The 21,027-nt window shown below is 40.2% G+C and overlaps 1 protein-coding gene across 2 annotated transcripts in view; it reads right to left on the bottom strand.

Annotated features, from left to right (window-relative positions):
* LOC101859597 (leucine-rich repeat serine/threonine-protein kinase 2) overlaps nt 1–21,027 on the bottom strand; it is a 70,307-nt gene that overhangs the window by 27,932 nt on the left and 21,348 nt on the right. For both annotated transcript variants that reach the window (XM_035972216.1, XM_035972217.1), the window contains exons 19-40: nt 19,629–19,729; nt 18,178–18,303; nt 16,609–16,708; nt 15,774–16,052; nt 13,749–13,943; nt 13,208–13,366; nt 12,330–12,505; nt 11,695–11,752; nt 10,538–10,737; nt 10,018–10,128; nt 9,105–9,241; nt 8,316–8,467; nt 7,113–7,236; nt 6,106–6,217; nt 5,511–5,582; nt 4,966–5,076; nt 4,164–4,259; nt 3,367–3,515; nt 2,762–2,882; nt 1,874–2,003; nt 965–1,027; nt 132–228 (exon numbers count right to left, since the gene is read on the bottom strand). In XM_035972216.1, coding sequence (XP_035828109.1) covers nt 132–228; nt 965–1,027; nt 1,874–2,003; nt 2,762–2,882; nt 3,367–3,515; nt 4,164–4,259; nt 4,966–5,076; nt 5,511–5,582; nt 6,106–6,217; nt 7,113–7,236; nt 8,316–8,467; nt 9,105–9,241; nt 10,018–10,128; nt 10,538–10,737; nt 11,695–11,752; nt 12,330–12,505; nt 13,208–13,366; nt 13,749–13,943; nt 15,774–16,052; nt 16,609–16,708; nt 18,178–18,303; nt 19,629–19,729 — 2,869 coding nt within the window. The remainder of the gene's footprint in view (nt 1–131; nt 229–964; nt 1,028–1,873; nt 2,004–2,761; nt 2,883–3,366; nt 3,516–4,163; nt 4,260–4,965; nt 5,077–5,510; nt 5,583–6,105; nt 6,218–7,112; nt 7,237–8,315; nt 8,468–9,104; nt 9,242–10,017; nt 10,129–10,537; nt 10,738–11,694; nt 11,753–12,329; nt 12,506–13,207; nt 13,367–13,748; nt 13,944–15,773; nt 16,053–16,608; nt 16,709–18,177; nt 18,304–19,628; nt 19,730–21,027) is intronic.

The following is a 21,027-nucleotide window of genomic DNA, read 5'->3' as shown; positions in this document are numbered from 1 at the left end:
TGGACAATAGAGTGTACTTGAATTCCATTTCAAAATGTACACTCTCTTTTTCAAAGTTTACAACTCATATTCTTAGCACAGTGGATAGAGATAGACATAACAAACAAAACAACAGTCAAAGTTTTTCTCACTCATCAACCGTGTCCTTGACCTTCTTCCTCAACTGGTCAAGCTCAGGCGACTCTTTGGTCAAATCAACAATGGCAAAACAGCTGATCACAGGAAAACCTGCGGGGTAAACACACAAAAAAGTGACTTTTGATGACGCAATTACTATATCAAAATTCTGTACCACACTCCCAAATACAAACAGCAGTACAAAAGTATGCAGATGAGTAGATTGTATATATCAGATATAAGCTGTTTTTTAAACTGAATTAAATTAATTTCAGAAGGATGACTACATGTCATTATTAAAGGTATTCATATTTCCTCATTCTGCTGAGTCTCTACACTTATAAGATTTAATAATCCAGAATGACAAGGCAGACTTCTCTTCCAACTTTCAACAACCAATGTGTCTACAGCAGGTGCAATAAGAACACTGGATATTCAAATTCTTTGTACTTGTCTGAAAAAACTAGGTGGCATCCGACCTACCCAAGCAACTAGGTAAATAACCAGAGGAAAAAAAACCCTTTCATCTGCATGAATCATAAATAAAAAAAGATACTCCAGTATGATAAGCATAAGAAATGGAAATGGATTGGACACACCCTGAGGAGACCCTCGACAAGCATCATCAGGCAGGCTTTAACGTGGAACCCACAAGGAAAACGTAAGAAGGGAAGCCCAAAGATGACATGGAGGCGAGCGGGACAAGTGGAAATTGAAAAAGCGGGGACATCATGGAAACAGATAGAAAAGGATGCTCAGGACAGGCTTCACTGCAGTAATGTTGTTGATGGTCTGTGCTCCACTGGGAGTTAAAAAGCACCAAAGCTCTCAGCAAGAGAGCCCTTACCTGGTTTATGCATCAGCTCCTTCAGCTTCAGCTCAAAGTCAGCGACAACCGTCTCTCTGCCCTCTGAGGATTGACAAAACAATACACAATACATCGTCATCATCAGACATTAATGAATGAACTATCATTGTGCCTTCTCAGTCATCATAACTTGCACATTCTGGGCTGATCTGCCACCTCTGCCTTTGTGAATCACAACAACCACAGCCCATAGCCTCCTGTTGCTGTAAGACACAACTACAACCCCACTGTAATACAATGATGATCTGCACACTATGTCAAACCCATTCCAACTACTCTATGGTATCGAACAAACGGGGGGTGGGGGGGGGGGGTGGAGGAATAAAGAATAAAGGGGGGGGGGGGGGGACAAGTCCAAAATTATTAAACGGAGGGTTGGAATAAAAAGGGGGGTGGGTTGGCACATTCAACCTCATACCCCTGAGCTAGTAGGAACAAATCTGTTTTGTTTCTCTTTCAGTGAATAAAAAAACAACACTTTTAGCAATTTTAGTAAGTTACTGTGACAACTTTTCCCATTTAGGAACAAACCAGTTTCATAAAAAATATAAACCAATGTACAAAAGTTTTTAAAATGCACAGAAAATTGAGGTAGCCAACCCGGTACCGGTACTAATACTGAGGGTAATTTGCCATTTACAAAAAAAAAAGAAGTTTCATTCAGATATCTAGATTCTAGATATAATGTTTCACATGATCGTTGGTTATGACAAGCTGGAAAATACTAAACGGGGTGTATGGAATAAGGAGCTGGGGGTGCGTAAAAAATCTGAAAATTAATAAGTTGGGTTGGGGGAGACGCTTATTCGATACCTTAAAGTAGGCACGACTAACTCTACTTTTACCTGATAAAGTGTGAAATACATAACTGTACAAAGAGGTACTCACCCACAGGTAATAGATCATAGTGAGTTCCCACCACAATGACGGGGCAGCCAGGGGCTCGGGCGTGGATGTTGGACAGCCAGGGCTTGAGTTTGTCGATCTCCTCAGTGCCCATACTGATGTCATACACCACCTGGACTCCCACGGGGGAGAGGGACACAGAGGGTGTGTGTGAGAGTGAGAGAAAGAAGGGGGAGGGTGAGAGAGAAAGAGAGAAAGGCGGGGGGAGGGAGGGAGAGGGTGTGAGAGTGAGAGAAAGAAGGGGGAGGGGGAGAAAAGGGGAAAGGATAGAGAGGAGGGAGGGATGTTAGAAGCCATATGGAAGTCATAGCCCAGCAGGATTTCCATGACCGAGAGAGAAAGGGCAGAGAGAGGGCGGGGGGGGAGGGGGCAAAGAGAGAGACAGAGATAGAGTCAGAGAGAGAGAGAGAGAGAGAGTCAGAGAGAGAGAGAGTGAGAGAGAGAGAGAGAGAGAGAGAGAGAGAGAGAGAGAGAGAGAGAGAGAGAGAGAGAGAGAGAGAGAGAGAGAGAGGGAGGGATGGAAAGGGGGGGAGGGAAAGGGGGGGAGAGAGAGGGAGGGAGCAAAAGACAGTGAAAGTGAGAGTGAAAGACAGAGACATAAAGAGAAAGAGAGAGAGAGAGAGAGAGACAGGCAAGGAGGGAGACCATAATGCACATACTAACATCAAAGCAGCAGTTTATGAAATTACCCATTTGAGTAGATAAACTCTGACAACAAAAAACACACATATCAGACACACAGACCAGGTACACTGACACACAAAGTTATCTTGCTGGGAGGAAGCAAAATATTGTCCAGATACTACTAAAAATCAGCTCCGTATTCATATGACTTTGAATGAGTAGACGTGATGGACCACCAACACTGACCAGATACAGCGTCCTGTTGGAGAGAAAACACTGGTGGGTGCTGTAGAAGTCTTCCTGACCGGCAAAGTCCCAGGTGTTGAGGGTGTAGGTCACCGTCCGACCAAACCGCTGGCGCTCGTACCTGGGGAGATGAAAAAAAATGGTAAATTTTCTATGTCCCTAGCCCTCCATATCGACATAAAATGGAATATTTTAGAGGTGCCTGCTTGAAATCTGTCTGTCATGGCCAGTACAAGCTGAAAGGGATAAGTCCCTTCTGAAAGAAGGAGACACTCAATGAAGTATCTTGCGAGCAAGACAATGAGACTTACAATGACAATACAGAAGAGAATATCTTAGGAATGGTGAATAAATTTTAAAGAAAGTTCTAAACAATAAATAAAGGTCATGATTTTTAGTGCAGGGAAAAAGCACCAAAAAAAAGACAGAATTAACAGAGTAAAAAATATAATAAAGAAGACCTGCCCGTGGTGCTCTCCAACTTCCTACTGCATACAGTGCCTTTCTTTTTAAAATGACCTTTTATGTTTAATAGGATGTAAAAAGTATAAAGAAAAACATTGAAAAACAACAGAAGTAACAAAGCCACAATGACCCTCTCTTACTTCCAGTCGTCCACGATGACCCCCACAGTGACCGCTGGTTTCTCCAGATGGTTGTTCTTGATCCGACGTTTGAGCGCCTGTAGCAGGCTGGTCTTCCCTCGGCCGCCGTAGCCCACCACCATCAGCTTCATGCGGAAGTAACGCTGAGCCTGAATCAGAGCAAATTTTAAAAAGCATTTAAAGACATTGTCAGTTTTTTTTTCATTCATCGTAACCCCTTCACTGTCACATCATTGATAAGCCTTGACAGCCAAATAGAATAATAGAATGAAGAATGTGCAAATTGTTAAATTGTGTATTTACACAAAAATGAAAAAAAAAAAGGAAGAAAATAACAAAACAAAGGTAGGTTACACATTTAGTGTTTCTTTCTCTTCTAAACACTTCCTCACATTCCCTCCACTCACAACAGGGTCACATAATAGGGGTCAGAGAAAAAGACATACAAAAACTAAATTCAGTAGAGAGAAGATGAAACTACTTCTTTCACATTGTGGAAATAACTTGATAATGTTGTAAATTGTATGAAAATGTGTGTGTGTGTGTGGGGGGGGGGGGGAGTGTGTGTGTGTGTGTGTGTGGGGGGGGGGGGAGGAGAGCAACAAGATAAATAGCATTATTGCTGTCCAGATTCTAGCAAAAATAAATAAAGATAGTATCACTGTCCCCGGATATAAAAGAATAGAAAACCATCAGGTTTCCATCCCTGGCACAATTCAACCACCCACTTTATCCTACGAAACCTTTAAAAAAAAAATTCTTACTCATTCTGTTAGTAAAGAAAATGTTCATCTCACCTTCTTGAGCCGGTTGTGCAGGTACATAGTGAGATCTTTTACTCGGCCTCTGGTCAAACCACCGTCCAGGTTTAGAGAGAGGCCGTCCAGGGGCATCTGACCAGACAAAACAACTGATATTAACACTAGGTTGCCACATGGCTGCCTCAGTGGGTATGTTCTGAGGCAGTACCAACTTGTGTTAGAAAAAACTTTTACAGACTATTTTTCCCTTGCATTAATGTCTGCAGTCACATCAGCACTACTAATTAGATTATTGAAATTTTGCATATCAAAATACGAACACACTTTTAATTTTCGAAAGAAAAGTGAAATGGCCACAGACAACAAACAAAGAGTCAGAATGACAGTCAGCAGTGTATATCTATCCTATCCGTTTCTCACAGTTAAAGGCCTTTGAAATACATCATTAGTTACCCCAGTGTCAGACTTTGCTCCCTGATCATTTCCAGCAGGATGCATAATGTTCTCATTATCATTAGATCCCTTTTGGAACACTAGTTCTGGCTATCTTTTCAACAGGATTCGGTGCAAAAAGCAACCTTTGAGTACGCATTCTGTATCATTTTGGGGGGCTTAACTTCAGGGGGGGGTGGGGTTTCCTTGCCCCTTCCTTTTCAAATAATGCAATCTGGTTGGCATAGGACAGCATGTTTGAGGTGTTAGCTCATTCTCTTTAATTCTATTCTACGTTAAAAACTCTATAATGCATTTTTAAAAATACTAGGAAATTTACAGAGTAGAAGAAAAGCTCAAGCACTCAACAAACAAAAGAAAACACCAACACAGAGGTGTGCCTGACCTCCCAGAGTCGTGAGCACAGTCCCAGCTCGTCCGGCAGTGTGGTGAGTGCTGGGTTGTGACTCAGGTCCAGAGACTGCAGTGAGGACAGCATCCCAATCTCTTTTGGAAGCTGAAAAACAAAAAAACAGGAATCTATAACATTGTGTTTAAAAGCTCAACAAAAATATATCACACAATAATATTCTTCTTCAACCCTTCAGGTTTGAACATAACAGAAATCTGCCTGTTGACGACAATCCCAATTTCAGATTATGTAAAAATAGTACAATGCCCAGAACTGATTCATTTTCACAACTGAGACCAAGCAATCAGGACAGCTGCCAGTGAAATAATGCAATTGTCAATAACAGACAAAAATCCACCTGAAAAATCTTTATCTCAAAAGTAAATGCTTTAAAACAATACTTTGAGCAGTTCATTTCATTTCCTCTCTCCTTCTTCCACCTCTCCTTCCTCCTCTCCTACAATAATGATAGTAGAAACTTTCTGTCTGTTGAGTATGATGTCAGGACCCTCTTCAGGAGCCAGAAACTTGAGACTCACCTCTGAGAGTTTGTTGTGAGATACATGAAGTTTCTCCAGCTTGCTCCATGCCCGGGCTCCCTCCAAGTTCAGCTGATGGGAAAAAAATGCCAGAGAATGACATGTCTGTCAGTCATGAGTCACAAGAGGATGAAAGTCGTTGAGAATATCGAGTGGATTGAATTTATGCTGCCTCTTACTTACAAACAGGTAAAAAAGTAGGCTTTCTTTTCAGTTTGAAAGCCAAATGCAACTTACAAATAAAAAAAGAAAATTCTTTTGTGATTCACAGCTATATCACAGTTAAACAAGCAAAACTCTTTTGGTAAGTCAAACGCAACTTTTATTGAAAATAAATGTTCTTACTGTGACTCACTGGGAGCCTAAAGTCAATTAGCTTAAGCCAATCTTTTTGATCCAAGTCCAAGAACAATGACTGCTAGCCAAGAAAAGATGAACAGAAAATTGTTCAAATCAAGCAACTTTAGATATTCCACATATTCAGACTCCGCCTTTTCCAAACCCACTCAAAGAATTATCCCCCCCCCCCTCCCCCCAAAAAATTCAAAAATTAAACAAATAAAAATTTAACAAGGACTATTTTTCACTCCCTCACCTTAAAGATGTTATTTTTGGACAACATCAGCTCTCTCAGCATCTGGGACTTCCACAAGACAGGAGGTGGGCAGCCCATCAGGCCATTGTTTGACAAGTCCACCGTCCTCACACTGAATGTGGGCAGCACATGTGGAGAGAGCAAAGAATGTTGGGAGAGATTTCCAGAACTTTCAGACCAAATCATGTAACAGCTCTGAGATTTACAGCAAAACCAAATGACGATTATTACCAAAACCTTCAATTCTATTTTCTTCAATCGTAGCTATATGAACCAATATAAAAGCATTTTCATTTGCCCTCAAGAGCTAGAACCGTGGCACCACACATCTATGCAATTGGGTAGGGCAAGAATCAAACTGAGTAAGACACAGTCATGAAGACATAAAGACAAAACAGAATTAAAGAAAGCAACCTCCCCAGTGCCCATTGTATTTTCATGTCAGCATTTTGACTAAACTTAATCTTACTGACAGAGAGATTATGTTAATTCCCACCTGCATGTTAACTCTTTGAACTCCATTGGAGGCTCCACAGCATCTGTCGGTAATAACCCTGTTCCCCACCAGATGCTGGGAGCATCTGATACTAGTGACAACTGTTTTGTGTCATTTAGTGCTAGTTTTTGTTTGTTTTTCGGAACTCTTCCCGAACGAAGTTTTTTAGTAATGACTAAGCCTTTGTTTCTGATATTTAGAAGTTGGAGGCAAGCTTTAGGGGTTATAATGAGACATAGTGCACCAGGTTTAGGTGACAAAAAAAACACAAAAAAAAGGAAACTAGAAAAAACTCAGAATTTAAAGAGTTAAACCATAAACATTAACATCAACAAAAAGTAGTTAGGTGCTGTTGGGTAAATGTACAGCAAGCTAAGCAAGCAACAGTCAGGCAAATACAGCCTGCTTAAGCATCTGATACAAGACTCTAAAGAAAACTGGCCCTACACATGGGTGAAGTTTGAAATAATCATTGAGAGAGTGGAATAGCACAGGTAAATAAATGACATACTTTAGCAATTCCAGAATGAACTTCGGCACAAAGAAAGGCTCCTTCTCTGTGATGTCGTTATGACCGAGCTTCACAGTGGACAGCCTGGTCAGTGCAGTAGCCACGTACTCATTGGGCAGCACCTCTGTGTGAGAACAGACATTTTTGTTTTCGTAAGAGTTTTACGGTACTTGCCACACGATAAGGTCATATAAGTGCCGAAGATTAGATGCATCACAAGGGAGTAACAAACACAAAATAGAAGGAGGAGAGATAAGGATGATAGATGTTTGATAGGAAAGAAGGAGCAAACCACACCAGAGCACCCTCCAACTACCCACAGACAAACACACTGAGCAAAACATCTGGGTAAAGAGAGGAGGATTATACAGAAACAAGCAAACACATAAACATGTTCATGATGATATACATGGTATTATATGATGCAAATGTCTTAAGTAATAAACCCTTGAATTTGTAAAAAATATTTTTTAAAAATAATCTTTATCTCTCATTCGTCTGTCTGAATGTCTGTCTGTCCGTCTCTCTTTCTTTCTGTCTGTTTCTCTGTCTCTCTTTCTTTCTTTCTGTCTGTTTGTCTCTCTCTCTCTCTGTCTCTTTCTATCTCTCTCTAACAGCCCCGATCCTCCTCCTGTTTATCTATGGCTTTCTTGCTTCTCCTAGTTCTTCCTCTACAAAACTCGGTCCACGTCTACACTTCCAATATTTGTCAAAAATGAAGAGAAACACAGCAATGCCACTGTCTTTATGATATTTTGACAAAGCAAAGCCGTAAAAAAACAGAGCAAAGAAAAGAAGACGAAACAGAGATTGTCGGGTGATCAAAAACAACCGCAAGTATTCACAAGCAATGATCTCATTCATAAAACCGAAGTAACATACAGAGAAAAGCTAAATAAAGAGGCATCAATTTACATGTGAACCACGGCGGTACAAATATGCACAATATAAAACATGAGAATTAAGACACACATAAATACACCCACGAACATACATTCACAGAAACATGCTCACAAACACACTTACAAACAAACACTCATCAATAATATGTACACAAAAAAATTCTCAAAATCCTACACTCACAAACTTGTACAAAAATAGGCATTCACTTAGAAATACAAACTAACAACTACAAACACACACACATACATACACACACACACACACAAACAAACAACATGCACAAACAACATGCTCCCTCACCTAGTCCATTGTTAGCTGCCAGCAACAACTCCAGCTTATGACAGCCCTGCAGAAACTCATCAGGTATCAGCTGTATTCTGTTGTGGGACAAGTCCAGACTACGCATCTCGGACAGGTTTGTGGGTGTGTTGGGCAGCGTGCTCAGGTCATTGCTGAGGGAGTCACGATAGATTTTTTAAAATAACCAAGAGGATTTGAAACTGTTGCTCACAAAAGTAATTACTCCAGAAATCAAAGAAAACAAAAAGTGCTGTCCAGAAATCAGAAATATTTATTAAAAAATATCAGTGCAACAAAATTTTTTCTTTAACTTCTCAGCATTAAATGTAACCTCGCTTCTTATGATCAAGCCTATTGCTTATACATCTTCAATAAAAAAAATCTGAGTTTTTTATTTATCAGTTATATGATTCCATTTCATATTTTGATCATGTCTTTTTTCCCCATCACTATGATTATCTGGAACAGTTTTGTTCAGCCACCTCTCTCTTTTCATTGCTCATTTTTTCTCTCCGACTTTCTCACTCACTATTCACTGACTTCTGATTCTCTTGATGTGGTGTTTGCCTGAAATCAGCTCACCATAGAATAATCTCTTTGGGAGGCAAAAGTCATCCATGTGAGGAATGAGGCCAGCCCACCAAAGCGCTTTTACAAAGTCGCTCACTGACTGGCTAACTCAAATTTCTCGTCAGCTTTGACTATAAAAAAAATCATCTCCATGTCATTTGTTTTCTCAGTTAACAACCCCCCTCCCCCCTTCCCCATCCCCTGAAGTTTTTGGCTCACCAGCTGAGGTCGAGCAGACTGAGGTGTGGCAATGCTGCGTTCATCGCTGTGGGGAACTGGGACAACTTGTTCTTGGACAGAATCAACTCGCTCACGCTCAACGGCCGGGCCAGTTCTTCCAGGTCCACATTCTCCATCTATTAAGGAAACAAAGGTCCTTTTTGTCATATTCTTTAAACTTAATATTACATTTTAAACATAGCAAAGCAATTGCAAAAAGAAAGGTAGAACAGTAACACTTATAAAATAGTTAAGAGCAGACTGCACATGAACACCCAACAATCATTCAGCAATGATCTGACAATCATCATACATCAACAATCTGACAACCAACAAAGAAACTTCTTTGAAATCACCCAGTGACCACCAAAACAGAAAGGAAACTGACCTGCGTCTATGCACTAATACCGGATAAAACATGAGAAAATTCCATTCCTTGACAAAATCAGTATGACACCAATAACATATCATATATGCCATATCTCTAAGGCTAAGGGTTCAATCCGCAGTTGGGCGGTGAAAGACTTGTCTTTGGAAAACAACTTGAATTTAACCTTAGTTTTCCTTGCTGCAAACAGGAACTCTGACAGGAACATTTGAATGAAGGTGTCTGAACATCATCTGAAAGGCTGCAACACTATATATCCTCCTCCTCCTCCCCCCCCCCCCTCTTCCAGAAATTGAGATGGTAACTTAGAATTACCAGGCAGGTCAGAGGAGTCAAAGTGAAGTGGAATGCCTTCATTTGAGAAGTACACAGGAATATGCACAAACATTTTCACCTCCATCTTTCTTGGGAAGTCTTCAAAAACTTATCTTCTAATATCCTACATTGCATCATGAAGACCTACATTACAAAAAACTAGAAAAAGCTCTTAATTTTTGTAGGTACTATCAACAAATACCAACGTACCAGATTGCCAGAGAGATCCAAGCGGACGAGTTTTGTGCAGAAAATGACAGACAGCGGGAACTGCTTGAACTTGTTGTTTCCAAGACAGAAAGTCTGGACACCGCTCAGGCTCTGGAACAATAATAGTAATAATATATATACATGCAGCACCTAATCCTAAGAAGGCTTTAAGCACTGTTAAAGGCAGAATTATAATTCAATACAGCAAACAAATCATAAGACAGAAAATGCATATTGTGAGACAATTAAACAACACACACCATACACACACAACTGCCAGACCCACACACATTCTTACATACAAAAACTACTGACAGAAGATGGCACTGAGTAAATATGCATAAAAAGAAATCTCAGGCAGCTAGTAACTGAATGAATACGAAAAAAGAGTCAGAAGGCAGTGAGAATGTGAGAGAGAAAGTCGTTGAGAGAGAAAAAATGAGCAATGGAAAGAAAAACTGAAAGAACAACCCTCCCAATTGAACAAAGTTGTGTGTACTTTAAAAAACCAACAACATACCTTGTAAAAATCATCAGGGAGAATTTCTAGATTATTCCCACTCAGGTCCAGAAACTCTAGCCAGGCGAAACTGTTCATCAGATCCCCTCCCATGCTGGTTAGAAGGTCAAGGCTGGCGATGAAGTTGGTGGAGATGTCCAGACGGCGGATGTGGTACTCCACCTTTCTCTGCTTGATGTCATCCACACTCAGATCTAAGTCTACGGAAGATAATCATACAATTGGCAACTCACAGGTGAGGAGAACTCTTTCTCTGTTTCTCTTTTTGCTCTCTCTCTGTCTCTTTTCCCACCTGCTCTCTTTTTTCTTCTTTTTCTTCTTCTTCTTCTGTCTGCCTCTCTGTCTGTCTGTCAGTCTGTCTCTTTCCTAGGCCCACATTTTGTTAATTTGTAAACACAGAGCACAATATAATGCGGGGTAATCTGGCTTCCCTGCAACAAAAAGTTATGAATACTTCCTTCTGAATTGGAGCACCACTCTGTAAAACCTTCACTATCTACGACTGGGGAGAGGGGGAATGATCTTTTCAGGCTAAGGGCCAAATAAGAATTTTGTCTCAGGACGATAAACCTTTATCGACATGCACTAGGTAACAATCAATATGAAAATTTAATGAATGTACAAACCATTATGAACCAAATTTGTGAAAGGACAAAGATTAAAAACAAAGGAGAAAAATGCCTCTTCTATTCATCCTTGCCTGAAGATTCTGATTACAATTTATCATATTTTACATAATACATACCACAAGTAAGTCCAAAGTTACAACACATCACATTTCATGTATATTACACCAATTGGTACATTTATAAGCACATCATAACTGGCCCCCTGTTTATTAAAAAGCAATCACTGCGACTAACTCATGGCCACAGCTAAAATGATCACTCATCCACAAGTAGTCTCAACAGCATTGTTTGATATTTTAATATTTTCTTTCTCATTGCTTCTTGACCTTTTGGCTTCATCAAAGTGTAGTATCTGTTCCTGGCTTTTCGGCCTTGTATTTGAGTACACAGAAAGACAGTTGCTATAGAAGCTGATGAGGCTTTGATTAGCCTCAATTATCTCTAGTGGATGGTGTCCATCCCCTTTAAAATAGAAAATGAAAAAGTTTAACAAATTTAAAACAAAACTTTCTTTCTTTCTGTTCTTACCGGTGTCATCAGCCGCAGAGCTCAGCCTCGATGCTCCACTTACTTCAGTGTCTGAGGACTACAGGACAGAGGAACAATAGAAAACCTATCTTTTTTGTCTGTGCGTGTGTGTGTGTGTGTGTGTGTGTGTGTGTGAGTGTGAGAGTGTTAACATTTCACTAGACAGTGATATTTGTGAGACAACGCGTGGAATCAGGCAGAAAAATGCTGGTTTCCAAGATTTCACTATTTTGACGAGCACCTGATTTCACCACGATGCCTCACATTTGACTGAAAAAAAAAACTAAGCCAAAAACCCACTCTATACAACAAGACTTGTTTTATGGCAAAAATGTCACCAAAGACACAAGGAAGGAATTACAATCAGCACATGCCAATTGGTAATTACAATGTTTAGTTGTCCTATCACTATCAGATACTTTCTTTTTCTCTGTCTGTCTCTCTCCTTCTCTGTGCCTCTCCCCCTCTCTCTTATTCTCTCTCTCTCACACATACACTCTCTCTCTCTCTCTCTCTCTCTCACATACACACACTATTTCTCTCTCTCTCTATCTCTCTCTCCCCTTCCCCCCCTCCTTCCTCAATAAACAATTGCTTGTCCTCTCTTTAATGAAATATTTTTCCTATGGACTCACCACTTGGTCAGACGTCAGCACACCGGGAGACCAGGAGTCTTCCTCAGGCGACACATGTAAGACTGCAGCAGGTGTTTCTGCTACCTCCTCGCCCCCCTCCCCCGCGCTGGACGACCTGCTGTAACTAGGCCGAGGGCTGCGATTTTCATGAGGATTGTACTTTCGCAGCCATTTACCTGGGAAGGACATGAGTAATAGTCAGTTAATTACAGTGGCACCTCGCACATTCCATTGGAACAAGCAAGATATGACAATATCTTATTTTTGAAATATCAATCCCAGATTTTTTTCATATATCAACTTTTCGAAATACATGATTTACTTGGATGCAAAAGTGTGATGTCCCCATCAATATAATTTTAGACCTTTTAGGAAGCAGCTGCTTTGACACAGCCTATCAAGGCCAACATGAAATGTATGGGTGTATCTCCTGAGAAAAGCAAAGATGCTTAGCAAAATATCTTTACCACTTAGGAACCGAAGGTACATCCTTCTTGTGCACAGGGTAAGAGTAAATCTATCAAATCTTATAAAATATGCCAGAGTTTATGAGCCAGCAACAAAATATTAAAAAAAACAACAACCCAGGAATTTTGGAAGGATGGACGCAGAAAACATCTGGAGAACATCACAATGCTGTCCAGTGGGCTGAAAACTAGGAGGAAGAGGAGGAGCAGGAACAGGAGGAGGAGGAGGAACAGGAGGAGGATGAAGTAAGAGGAGGAGGAGAAAAAAAAAGATAGAACAAGAACAAGAAGAACAAGAACAATTAGAAGAAGAAGATGAAGAGGAAGAAGAAGATGGAGATGATGAAGAAGATGAAGAACAAAAAGAACAAGAAGAAGATCTACAATAAGCATTGGGTTTGTGGAATCCACCTGGCAGCTGCCTGACTCCAGAGGGTACGAGCTCATTGGCTTTAGTTGGGTCTGTCGGCCGCCGGGGGTCGCACGGGCTGAATGGGATGTTGGCGCCGGTCAGTGTGGTCATCCTCCAGTCTTCCAGGTCATCCTCCGAGTGCTCAAAGACAGGTGTCTCTGCAAACAGCAAAGATATCGGACAATGACGAAGATTTGATTAATAAGACATAAGCTATTGAATGGCATGATGAAACCATGTGCTTTGTTGGATTTTTGTCATGCTTAATATATCTTTTTTGATAGAGGGCTACTTATTAATATATAACTAGCACATTTTGACATCATCAGTGATATGATGGAGTAGGCTCCTCAGAACTACAAATTTGCTTTAAAACGTCTCCCTAGAAATTATTGGATCTCAGTGATAGTTGACAAAGAAGTTTTCTTTATCCATGGTAAAGCTTATATGTTATACACATAAGAAGCAAGCACCTTCCCTTTAGACAAATAAACACCTCCACCCCCACCCCCCCCTCTCTCCAGTAAAAGCACAACAAACCATCTAAGCCATCTGAAGCCGGTAGACCATCCAAGGGAGACAAATCCTCCGGGGACGGCAGTGGAGAGGTGGGCAGGTCCCGTACGTCTGTGAACACCAAGTCCTTGCCCATGATCCTCCGCCGCGTCCATTTCCTGTCGTTGAACCTGGGGATGGTGCTGGGCCGGCGTGGCTTTCCACTGGTCTGTGTCTGAGCTGTGAAACGTGCAACATTTGGCTAAGTATGTGGTTGTTATTGTTGTTGTTGAGTTGAAAGTGAGGATAAGTTAGCGTGACAAAGACAACATTTTGCATGGAATGTATCTTGATGAAAAATCATGCTGGCGTACAAGACGTAAATTTTTAGCAGCTGGCCACATATCAGGTTGCCTGTTTTGCTTTTCTTATTCAAAAACAGAGGAATTACCCAGCTATAAAATGCTCATGACAGCAAAAAGAAGCAGCTTATCTTACTGAAATTATTATAATATTCTTCACCAAAACGTGCATCTACCCATTATCTCAAGAATTTTGTTCAACACAAAACTCATACTATATGTCTCAAGGATGGTATTAAACACCACACATACCCAGTACCTTAAGGATAGCATCAGACACAAACTCATACCCAGTACCTCAGGGACAGTATAAAATACAATATGTAAGACATACCTGGTAAATGTCGTCAACAAGAGCACACACCATCGATCTCATGAATTTTCATAAAATCCAAACAATTTCAATATCTCATGGACTTTCACCAAACACAACACATATCCCATATCTCATGGATTTATTTTAAAAAGTACATACCTCGTATCTCATGAATTGCGTCAAACACAACACACCCCCCCTGTCTCATGGATTCTTATCAAACAAAACACATACTCACATACTTTACAGATTTTTATTAAATGCAACATTCCCCATATCTCATTCAGTTTTTTCAAACACAGCACATATCCATGGATGGTGCCAAACAGCACATACCCTGTATTTCGAGGATTATGTCAGTCAAAGCACATACCCATGGATGATGTCGAACAAAGCACATACTCATGAATGGTGTCAGATAAAGCACATGCCCATGGATGATCTCAAACAAAGCACACACCCATGGACGATCTCAAACAAAGCACACACCCATGGACGATCTCAAACAAAGCACATACCCATGGATTATTTCAAACAAAGCACACACCCATGGACGATCTCAAACAAAGCACATACCCATGGATTATTTCAAACAAAGCTCATACACATGGATGATCTCAAACAAAGCACATACCTATGGATGCTCATACCCATGGATGATCTCAAACAAAGCACATACCCATGAAGCACATACCCATGGATTATTTCAAACAAAGCTCATACACATGGATGATCTCAAACAAAGCACATACCTATGGATGGTCATACCCATGGATGATCTCAAACAAAGCACATACCCATGAAGCACATACCCATGGATGATCTCAAACAAAGCACATACCCATGGATGATCTCAAACAAAGCACATACCCATGGATGATCTCAAACAAAGCACATACCCATGGATGATCTCAAACAAAGCACATACCCATGGATGATCTCAAACAAAGCACATACCCATGGATGATCTCAAACAAAGCACATACCCATGGATGATCTCAAACAAAGCACATACCCATGGATGATCTCAAACAAAGCACATACCCATGGATGATCTCAAACAAAGCACATACCCATGGACGATCTCAAACAAAGCACATACCCATGGACGATCTCAAACAAAGCACATACCCATGGACGATCTCAAACAAAGCACATACCCATGGACGATCTCAAACAAAGCACATACCCATGGACGATCTCAAACAAAGCACATACCCATGGACGATCTCAAACAAAGCACATACCCATGGACGATCTCAAACAAAGCACATACCCATGGACGATCTGAAACAAAGCACATACCCATGGACGATCTCAAACAAAGCACATACCCATGGACGATCTCAAACAAAGCACATACCCATGGACGATCTCAAACAAAGCACATACCTCGTATTTCGTGGATTGCGTCAAACACAACATTCTGGATGTCAGAGCTGGGTCGCCGGTAGCGGAAGCACTTGTTTCTAATCTGTTCGAGGTTCGTGTCACTGACAAACTGGTGTATGCGCCGATTCCTTCTCAGCTCGCTGTCCTTGATCTTGGCCACGAAGTGTTTGCTGGCGGACGAGTGGGCGTGGATAGTCTGCTCTGTACCATACAGCGTCGGCATGACCCACTCAGGTCGGAGGTCACCCAACCCAACATTTGACCAGACCACCGTACCCGCTGGGAAAAATAGAAGCAAACATGTAGGAATAACAATGTATATATCAACTGATTAGTGAAAAACTCAGTTATACAACATTTCTCAAAATGGTGTACGGTGAAGTCTTCCACTAAGCAGTCGATATTAGTTGTTATGAGAAAGAGAATAATTAAGGCAAGCTTGAAATAATATGGTGTACTATGAGAATAGATGAGAGAGATCAAAATACCCTTGCGAGGAGAGAAGAGTTCTAAAATTCTTCAATTCCAATCTACTTTAAAAAACTAAAATACAAGTTAAAGCCTAAAATATGACTTGCCTAGAGTGCTTTTCACCACTTAATAAAGCAACAAAAAAATATTCTAAAACACAATTAACTTAATAAAACATCAGCTAAATGGCACAGGATTTTTTTCAAACCAAAAAAACCCCCATCTCCAGCTAAATGGTTGGAAAAAAGGCCAAAAGTCAGACATAAATTTTCTTACTTCATGAATTTACTACTTCCACTCTGTTCTAATTAATTTTCGTTCTTAATGTCCCAACACCAAAAAGCATATCAGAGAGGATACTCACTTTCTCTGTCCTGACCGATGTAGGAAAGGAGCAGGCCTGTAATGCTGTGGTAGTTACGCTCAAGACTCAGCCTCAGAGAAGTTTGGACATCTCTCACCTCCTGAGAAGTATAATATAAAACACAACTTGACTTAACATATGGCACATCAAATTTTTTTGTTTTAGTAAAAGTTTTAGTTTTAGTAGAGGTTTTACGACGCTCGCAACTGCATAAGGTCATATGAGCGCCAGAAGACTAGAGGTGTTAGAAGAGAGTAACAAACATAAAAAAGAAGAAGGGGAGATAAAGACGATAGATGTTCGATAGGAAAGAAGAAGCAAACCACACCAGAGCACCCGCAAACCACCCACTAAAAGTTTTACGACACTTGCAACACAATAAGGTCATATGAGTGCTCAAGATTATAGGTATTACAAGAGAGTAACAAACACAAAAAAGAAAGAGGTGCGATGAGGACGATAGATGTTTGACAGGAAAGAAAAAGCAAACCACACAAGATCACCCACAAATCACCCACACATCAAAGTTTGGGTAAGTCGAAGAGACGCATGTGAAGACAACAATGGTCATTGAGAACAGGAAGAAGCAAGACGTACAGTCAGAAACACCAGACAGAATGAAATAACTAGGCTTTACTAGTGGTGGCCTCACATCACCCACTGGTGCAAACCTCATTTCAACAACAGTGACAAAAAAGGCAATTAGCTTGAGGACATTAGACGGAATAGCTTATTACTCAAGACTTACAATTTATCTTCACAGTATTCAAGCAAAAAGGGAGTTGCATTTTCTTAAGTAATTTCAGTTTTTAATAACCACAGCCATTCTTTAAAATATTGATTAAAACACCTCCCCAGCATGATTTCTATCAATGTCATCATTTCGTAATGAAACAGCGTTGCTGCTGGCAAATATCAACATTTCCTGCATGCATACTGACCAAAAAATAATGACTTCCCCTCGTTCAATAACTGCACAAACCCAAAAGGCAAGCAGGCTACCAAGAGGCAATGGGGCTTCATATCATGTACTCCGTTATACACCAAAGCTCAACACTCACAACTACACACAAGATGTGTGGCATCGGTGGCCTAGTGGTTAGGCTCTCGGTCTCGCAACCATAAGATCCTGGGTTTGAATCACGTCAGGTTATGTGAATTTTCCTCACTTCACTGAGGTGGGAATGGGTACTCCCCTATAGACAGCGAAAGATCTTGTCAGTTTGTCAGTGTTTGAGTGCGTGCAATCTGCACCTTGCACTGTATCTCTTCGAGTGTTCTAGGGCGCTGGGGTAATAATAGTTGTAAAGTACTGTTTGTGTGTGTGTGTGTGTGTGTGTGTGTGTGTGTGTGTGTGTGTGCAAGAGCGTGAGCATGTGTGTGTGTATGTGTGTGTGTGTGTGTGTGTGTGTGTGTGTGTGTGTGTGTGTGCGCGTGTGTGTGTGTGTGTGTGCGTATAATACATGGTGAAACATCAAATCAATGTGCCAGGATCTGGACAATACAGATATATTATCTTATCTTAAATAAATGCAATTATTATGATAAGTGTTCCGGCTGAAGACTTACATATCTGAGCAGGAAGCGCACCATGTTCTCATCGTTGTTGTTGACAGCCAGGTAGAGAGGCGTGTCACTGTCTGAGCCCTGGGCGATGTTCACGTCCGCACCCACCTCCAGCAGGCACTCCGCACCCTAGACACAGCATCACAAAACACATGGAACTTTCCATAAAACTGGAAACCTCATGGTTAACCCTATTTGTACGCCCTGGGGTCATTTTGTACCCCTGTGGTTGTATTCTTCACATTTTAGAATACTTCTAGTACGAAGATATCTTTGATCAGCATTTCTCAAAAAATTATTTTGACAGACAGCTATGCAAAGCATACGGATCGGATTAACGAGAAAATTTCCTCTTTGGAAAGTGGTGGCACAGGGATTCCGATGTCGTATGGATACGATAGTAAAACACGACGTACGGATAGGGTTAAACAGGAAGATAACACTCAGTCTTTCAAAACCTGAGCAAGAAATGCCCCAGACTCTCCAGCACAAAGGACTTTTAAAACTTTAACTTTGCCCCAACTGGTCGCAGTCAATATATTCATGAAGAAATGAACACATTAAAAGAACATAGTTATGACAAGAAGAAAAAAGGCTGATTTCAACGTCACACTGATGGAGTCTTTTTAGTTTATCTGATAGGCTACCTTTTTAAAAGGCAATTATTTATGGAGACATTTTCTTCTCAGTGTATATTTATCAAATGTATTGTATGAATCAGAATACTCTTTAAAATTTGCAGAGAACAGCCCAGGTTTTCTATCACAAATTACATTCATCCCAATCAGTATTGCGCCAACATTTGCCAATAATGTTGCAGGAAAAAAACGCCCCAAAGAAACACTTTGTCAATACAACAAAAACAAACAGACTCAGAAATGCTTTTCTGAGTGTGTCAGCATAATTTCGAAAAATTACAAAAATCATAGTATGTTAGTTTAAGAAACAGCAAATCCTGTTTTCTAATATCTTAAAACAATAAAAACATCTATTTCAAAATAACAGATGTAACAACTATAGGTCACAACCTATTCTCAAATATCAATTAAGTTAAAAGTATCTCTATCCTGTTTTGAATATGCAATGCGCTACCTTAGAATTGCAAAGTTCTATCTGCTCAATACCTACTTTGGAGAAAGTCGACGTAAAAATTTTTAAGTTTCACAACATGGAAAGCTTTTTTCGAATGCAATTCTTTGAATATCTTGATAACGACTCCAAATTATCTTACGATTTTGATAGAGCAGATCGAACATTTGGTTTCTGACTACGTGGTCTTTGTAATTCATAACGGCTAAAATGTCAGATAGAACTTTTTAACTCTAAAAGATCTTCGCCACATAGCTGATTATACTTTCAAAATGGGTCACAGACCAGCAGGCAATGCAAAAAAAAAAAAATTATATAAAACCACACAGAAGATAAATTGCTAAACTATTGAAGTCATTCCTCACAGCTATAAATCCCCGGGAGCATGCGGTGAGCAACATGCGAGACTTGAGGTCCTGCTCTATTCCTAAGACATACAAGCACTCACTGGCCAAGTTATGCAACCCTGTGGAGTGGACCATGCATGCATACAAACAACAGACAAGCTGCAAGCTTCAGTTCAAACATCAATGTTAGCAACCCGACTATTTTCTACAACAATAGCTATTTCTATTTACTTTTTCTGTACATGTGCGACGAGCAGTGTGTAGAAATAATGACATCGTGGGATACAGATAAAGTAATATCTTGACAGTACTTCTAAACAATAAACTATTTGTACAAGAAATACCTCAAAGAAAGCAATCAATTCAACATAAAAGAGGGTAAGTACATGTACTGCAGCAAACAAACCATAGACGAATTAGAACCAGAAAAAAAAATTGAAGCAGCAACTTACTGTCACAGAAGCAACTATTAAACAACCGTGAAGTTGTCAGAATCTAAAAATAAATTTCCCTTCAGATGACATATTTCTATCTTTTATAACCAGATCAAAGTTTCTGAGGACTTATAACAATAACAAACATGTTCGATATTTGTGAACTCTATTCTGTTATTTTGGGGGGTGGGGGGGGGGGGGGTTCTTTTTAGTAGAGGTTTTACCGCGCTCCCAACTACATAAGGTCATATGAGCGCCAGAAGAATAGAGGTGTTACAAGAGAGTAACAAACATAAAAAAGAAGGGGAAATAAGGACGAAAGGTGTTTGATAGGGAAGAAGAAGCAAACCACACCCGAGCACCCGCCAACCACCCACTGTTATTCTGAGCGGTCGAGAAAATAAACAATACGAACGTATGCCTAAATATTAAAAACAAGGGTTCAAATAGTGTAAAGCCGAAAAACTATTTCAACAAGAGGAAAGTTTCCTGACAGTATCATGGCCATGTTATCAAAGGCAAGAAAAACCTCAGAAGTTATAGTACACATGCTAAACTCACAAACCAATAGAGCTTTCAGCAACAAACAAACACAACCATGCACGATTACTGTTCTTAAGTAACCACCATCTCAGATTTTCTAACACTATACAACAGCCCCCATCACATGTTAGCATTACTGTGTGTTTGGGAAACTCATTTGCCAAAACAAAAAGTAGTTTTTGATGCAACAAAGATTTTTTTCAGCGAGAATGAACTAGAGAGGTTATCACTGTGATGGGGTATGTGTATTTGATACTCAAAGATAAGTGGAGCTATGTATGTTGAAATAAGGCCCTTGAAAATAGCACACTGCATCATCCAAAATGCACACTAATTAAAGCACATGCACATACAGGCAAACATGAAGACGCATAAATAAACTTACCCATTCAAATATACAAATACACTCACCTGTGCAAGCATTCTTATGAACTTACAGA

Source organism: Aplysia californica, unplaced genomic scaffold, assembly GCF_000002075.1.
Source record: "Aplysia californica isolate F4 #8 unplaced genomic scaffold, AplCal3.0 scaffold00615, whole genome shotgun sequence".
Lineage (NCBI taxonomy): Eukaryota > Metazoa > Mollusca > Gastropoda > Aplysiida > Aplysiidae > Aplysia > Aplysia californica.
The sequence above is the reverse complement of the archived record's forward strand: the minus strand, read 5'-3'. Positions and strand labels throughout refer to the sequence as shown.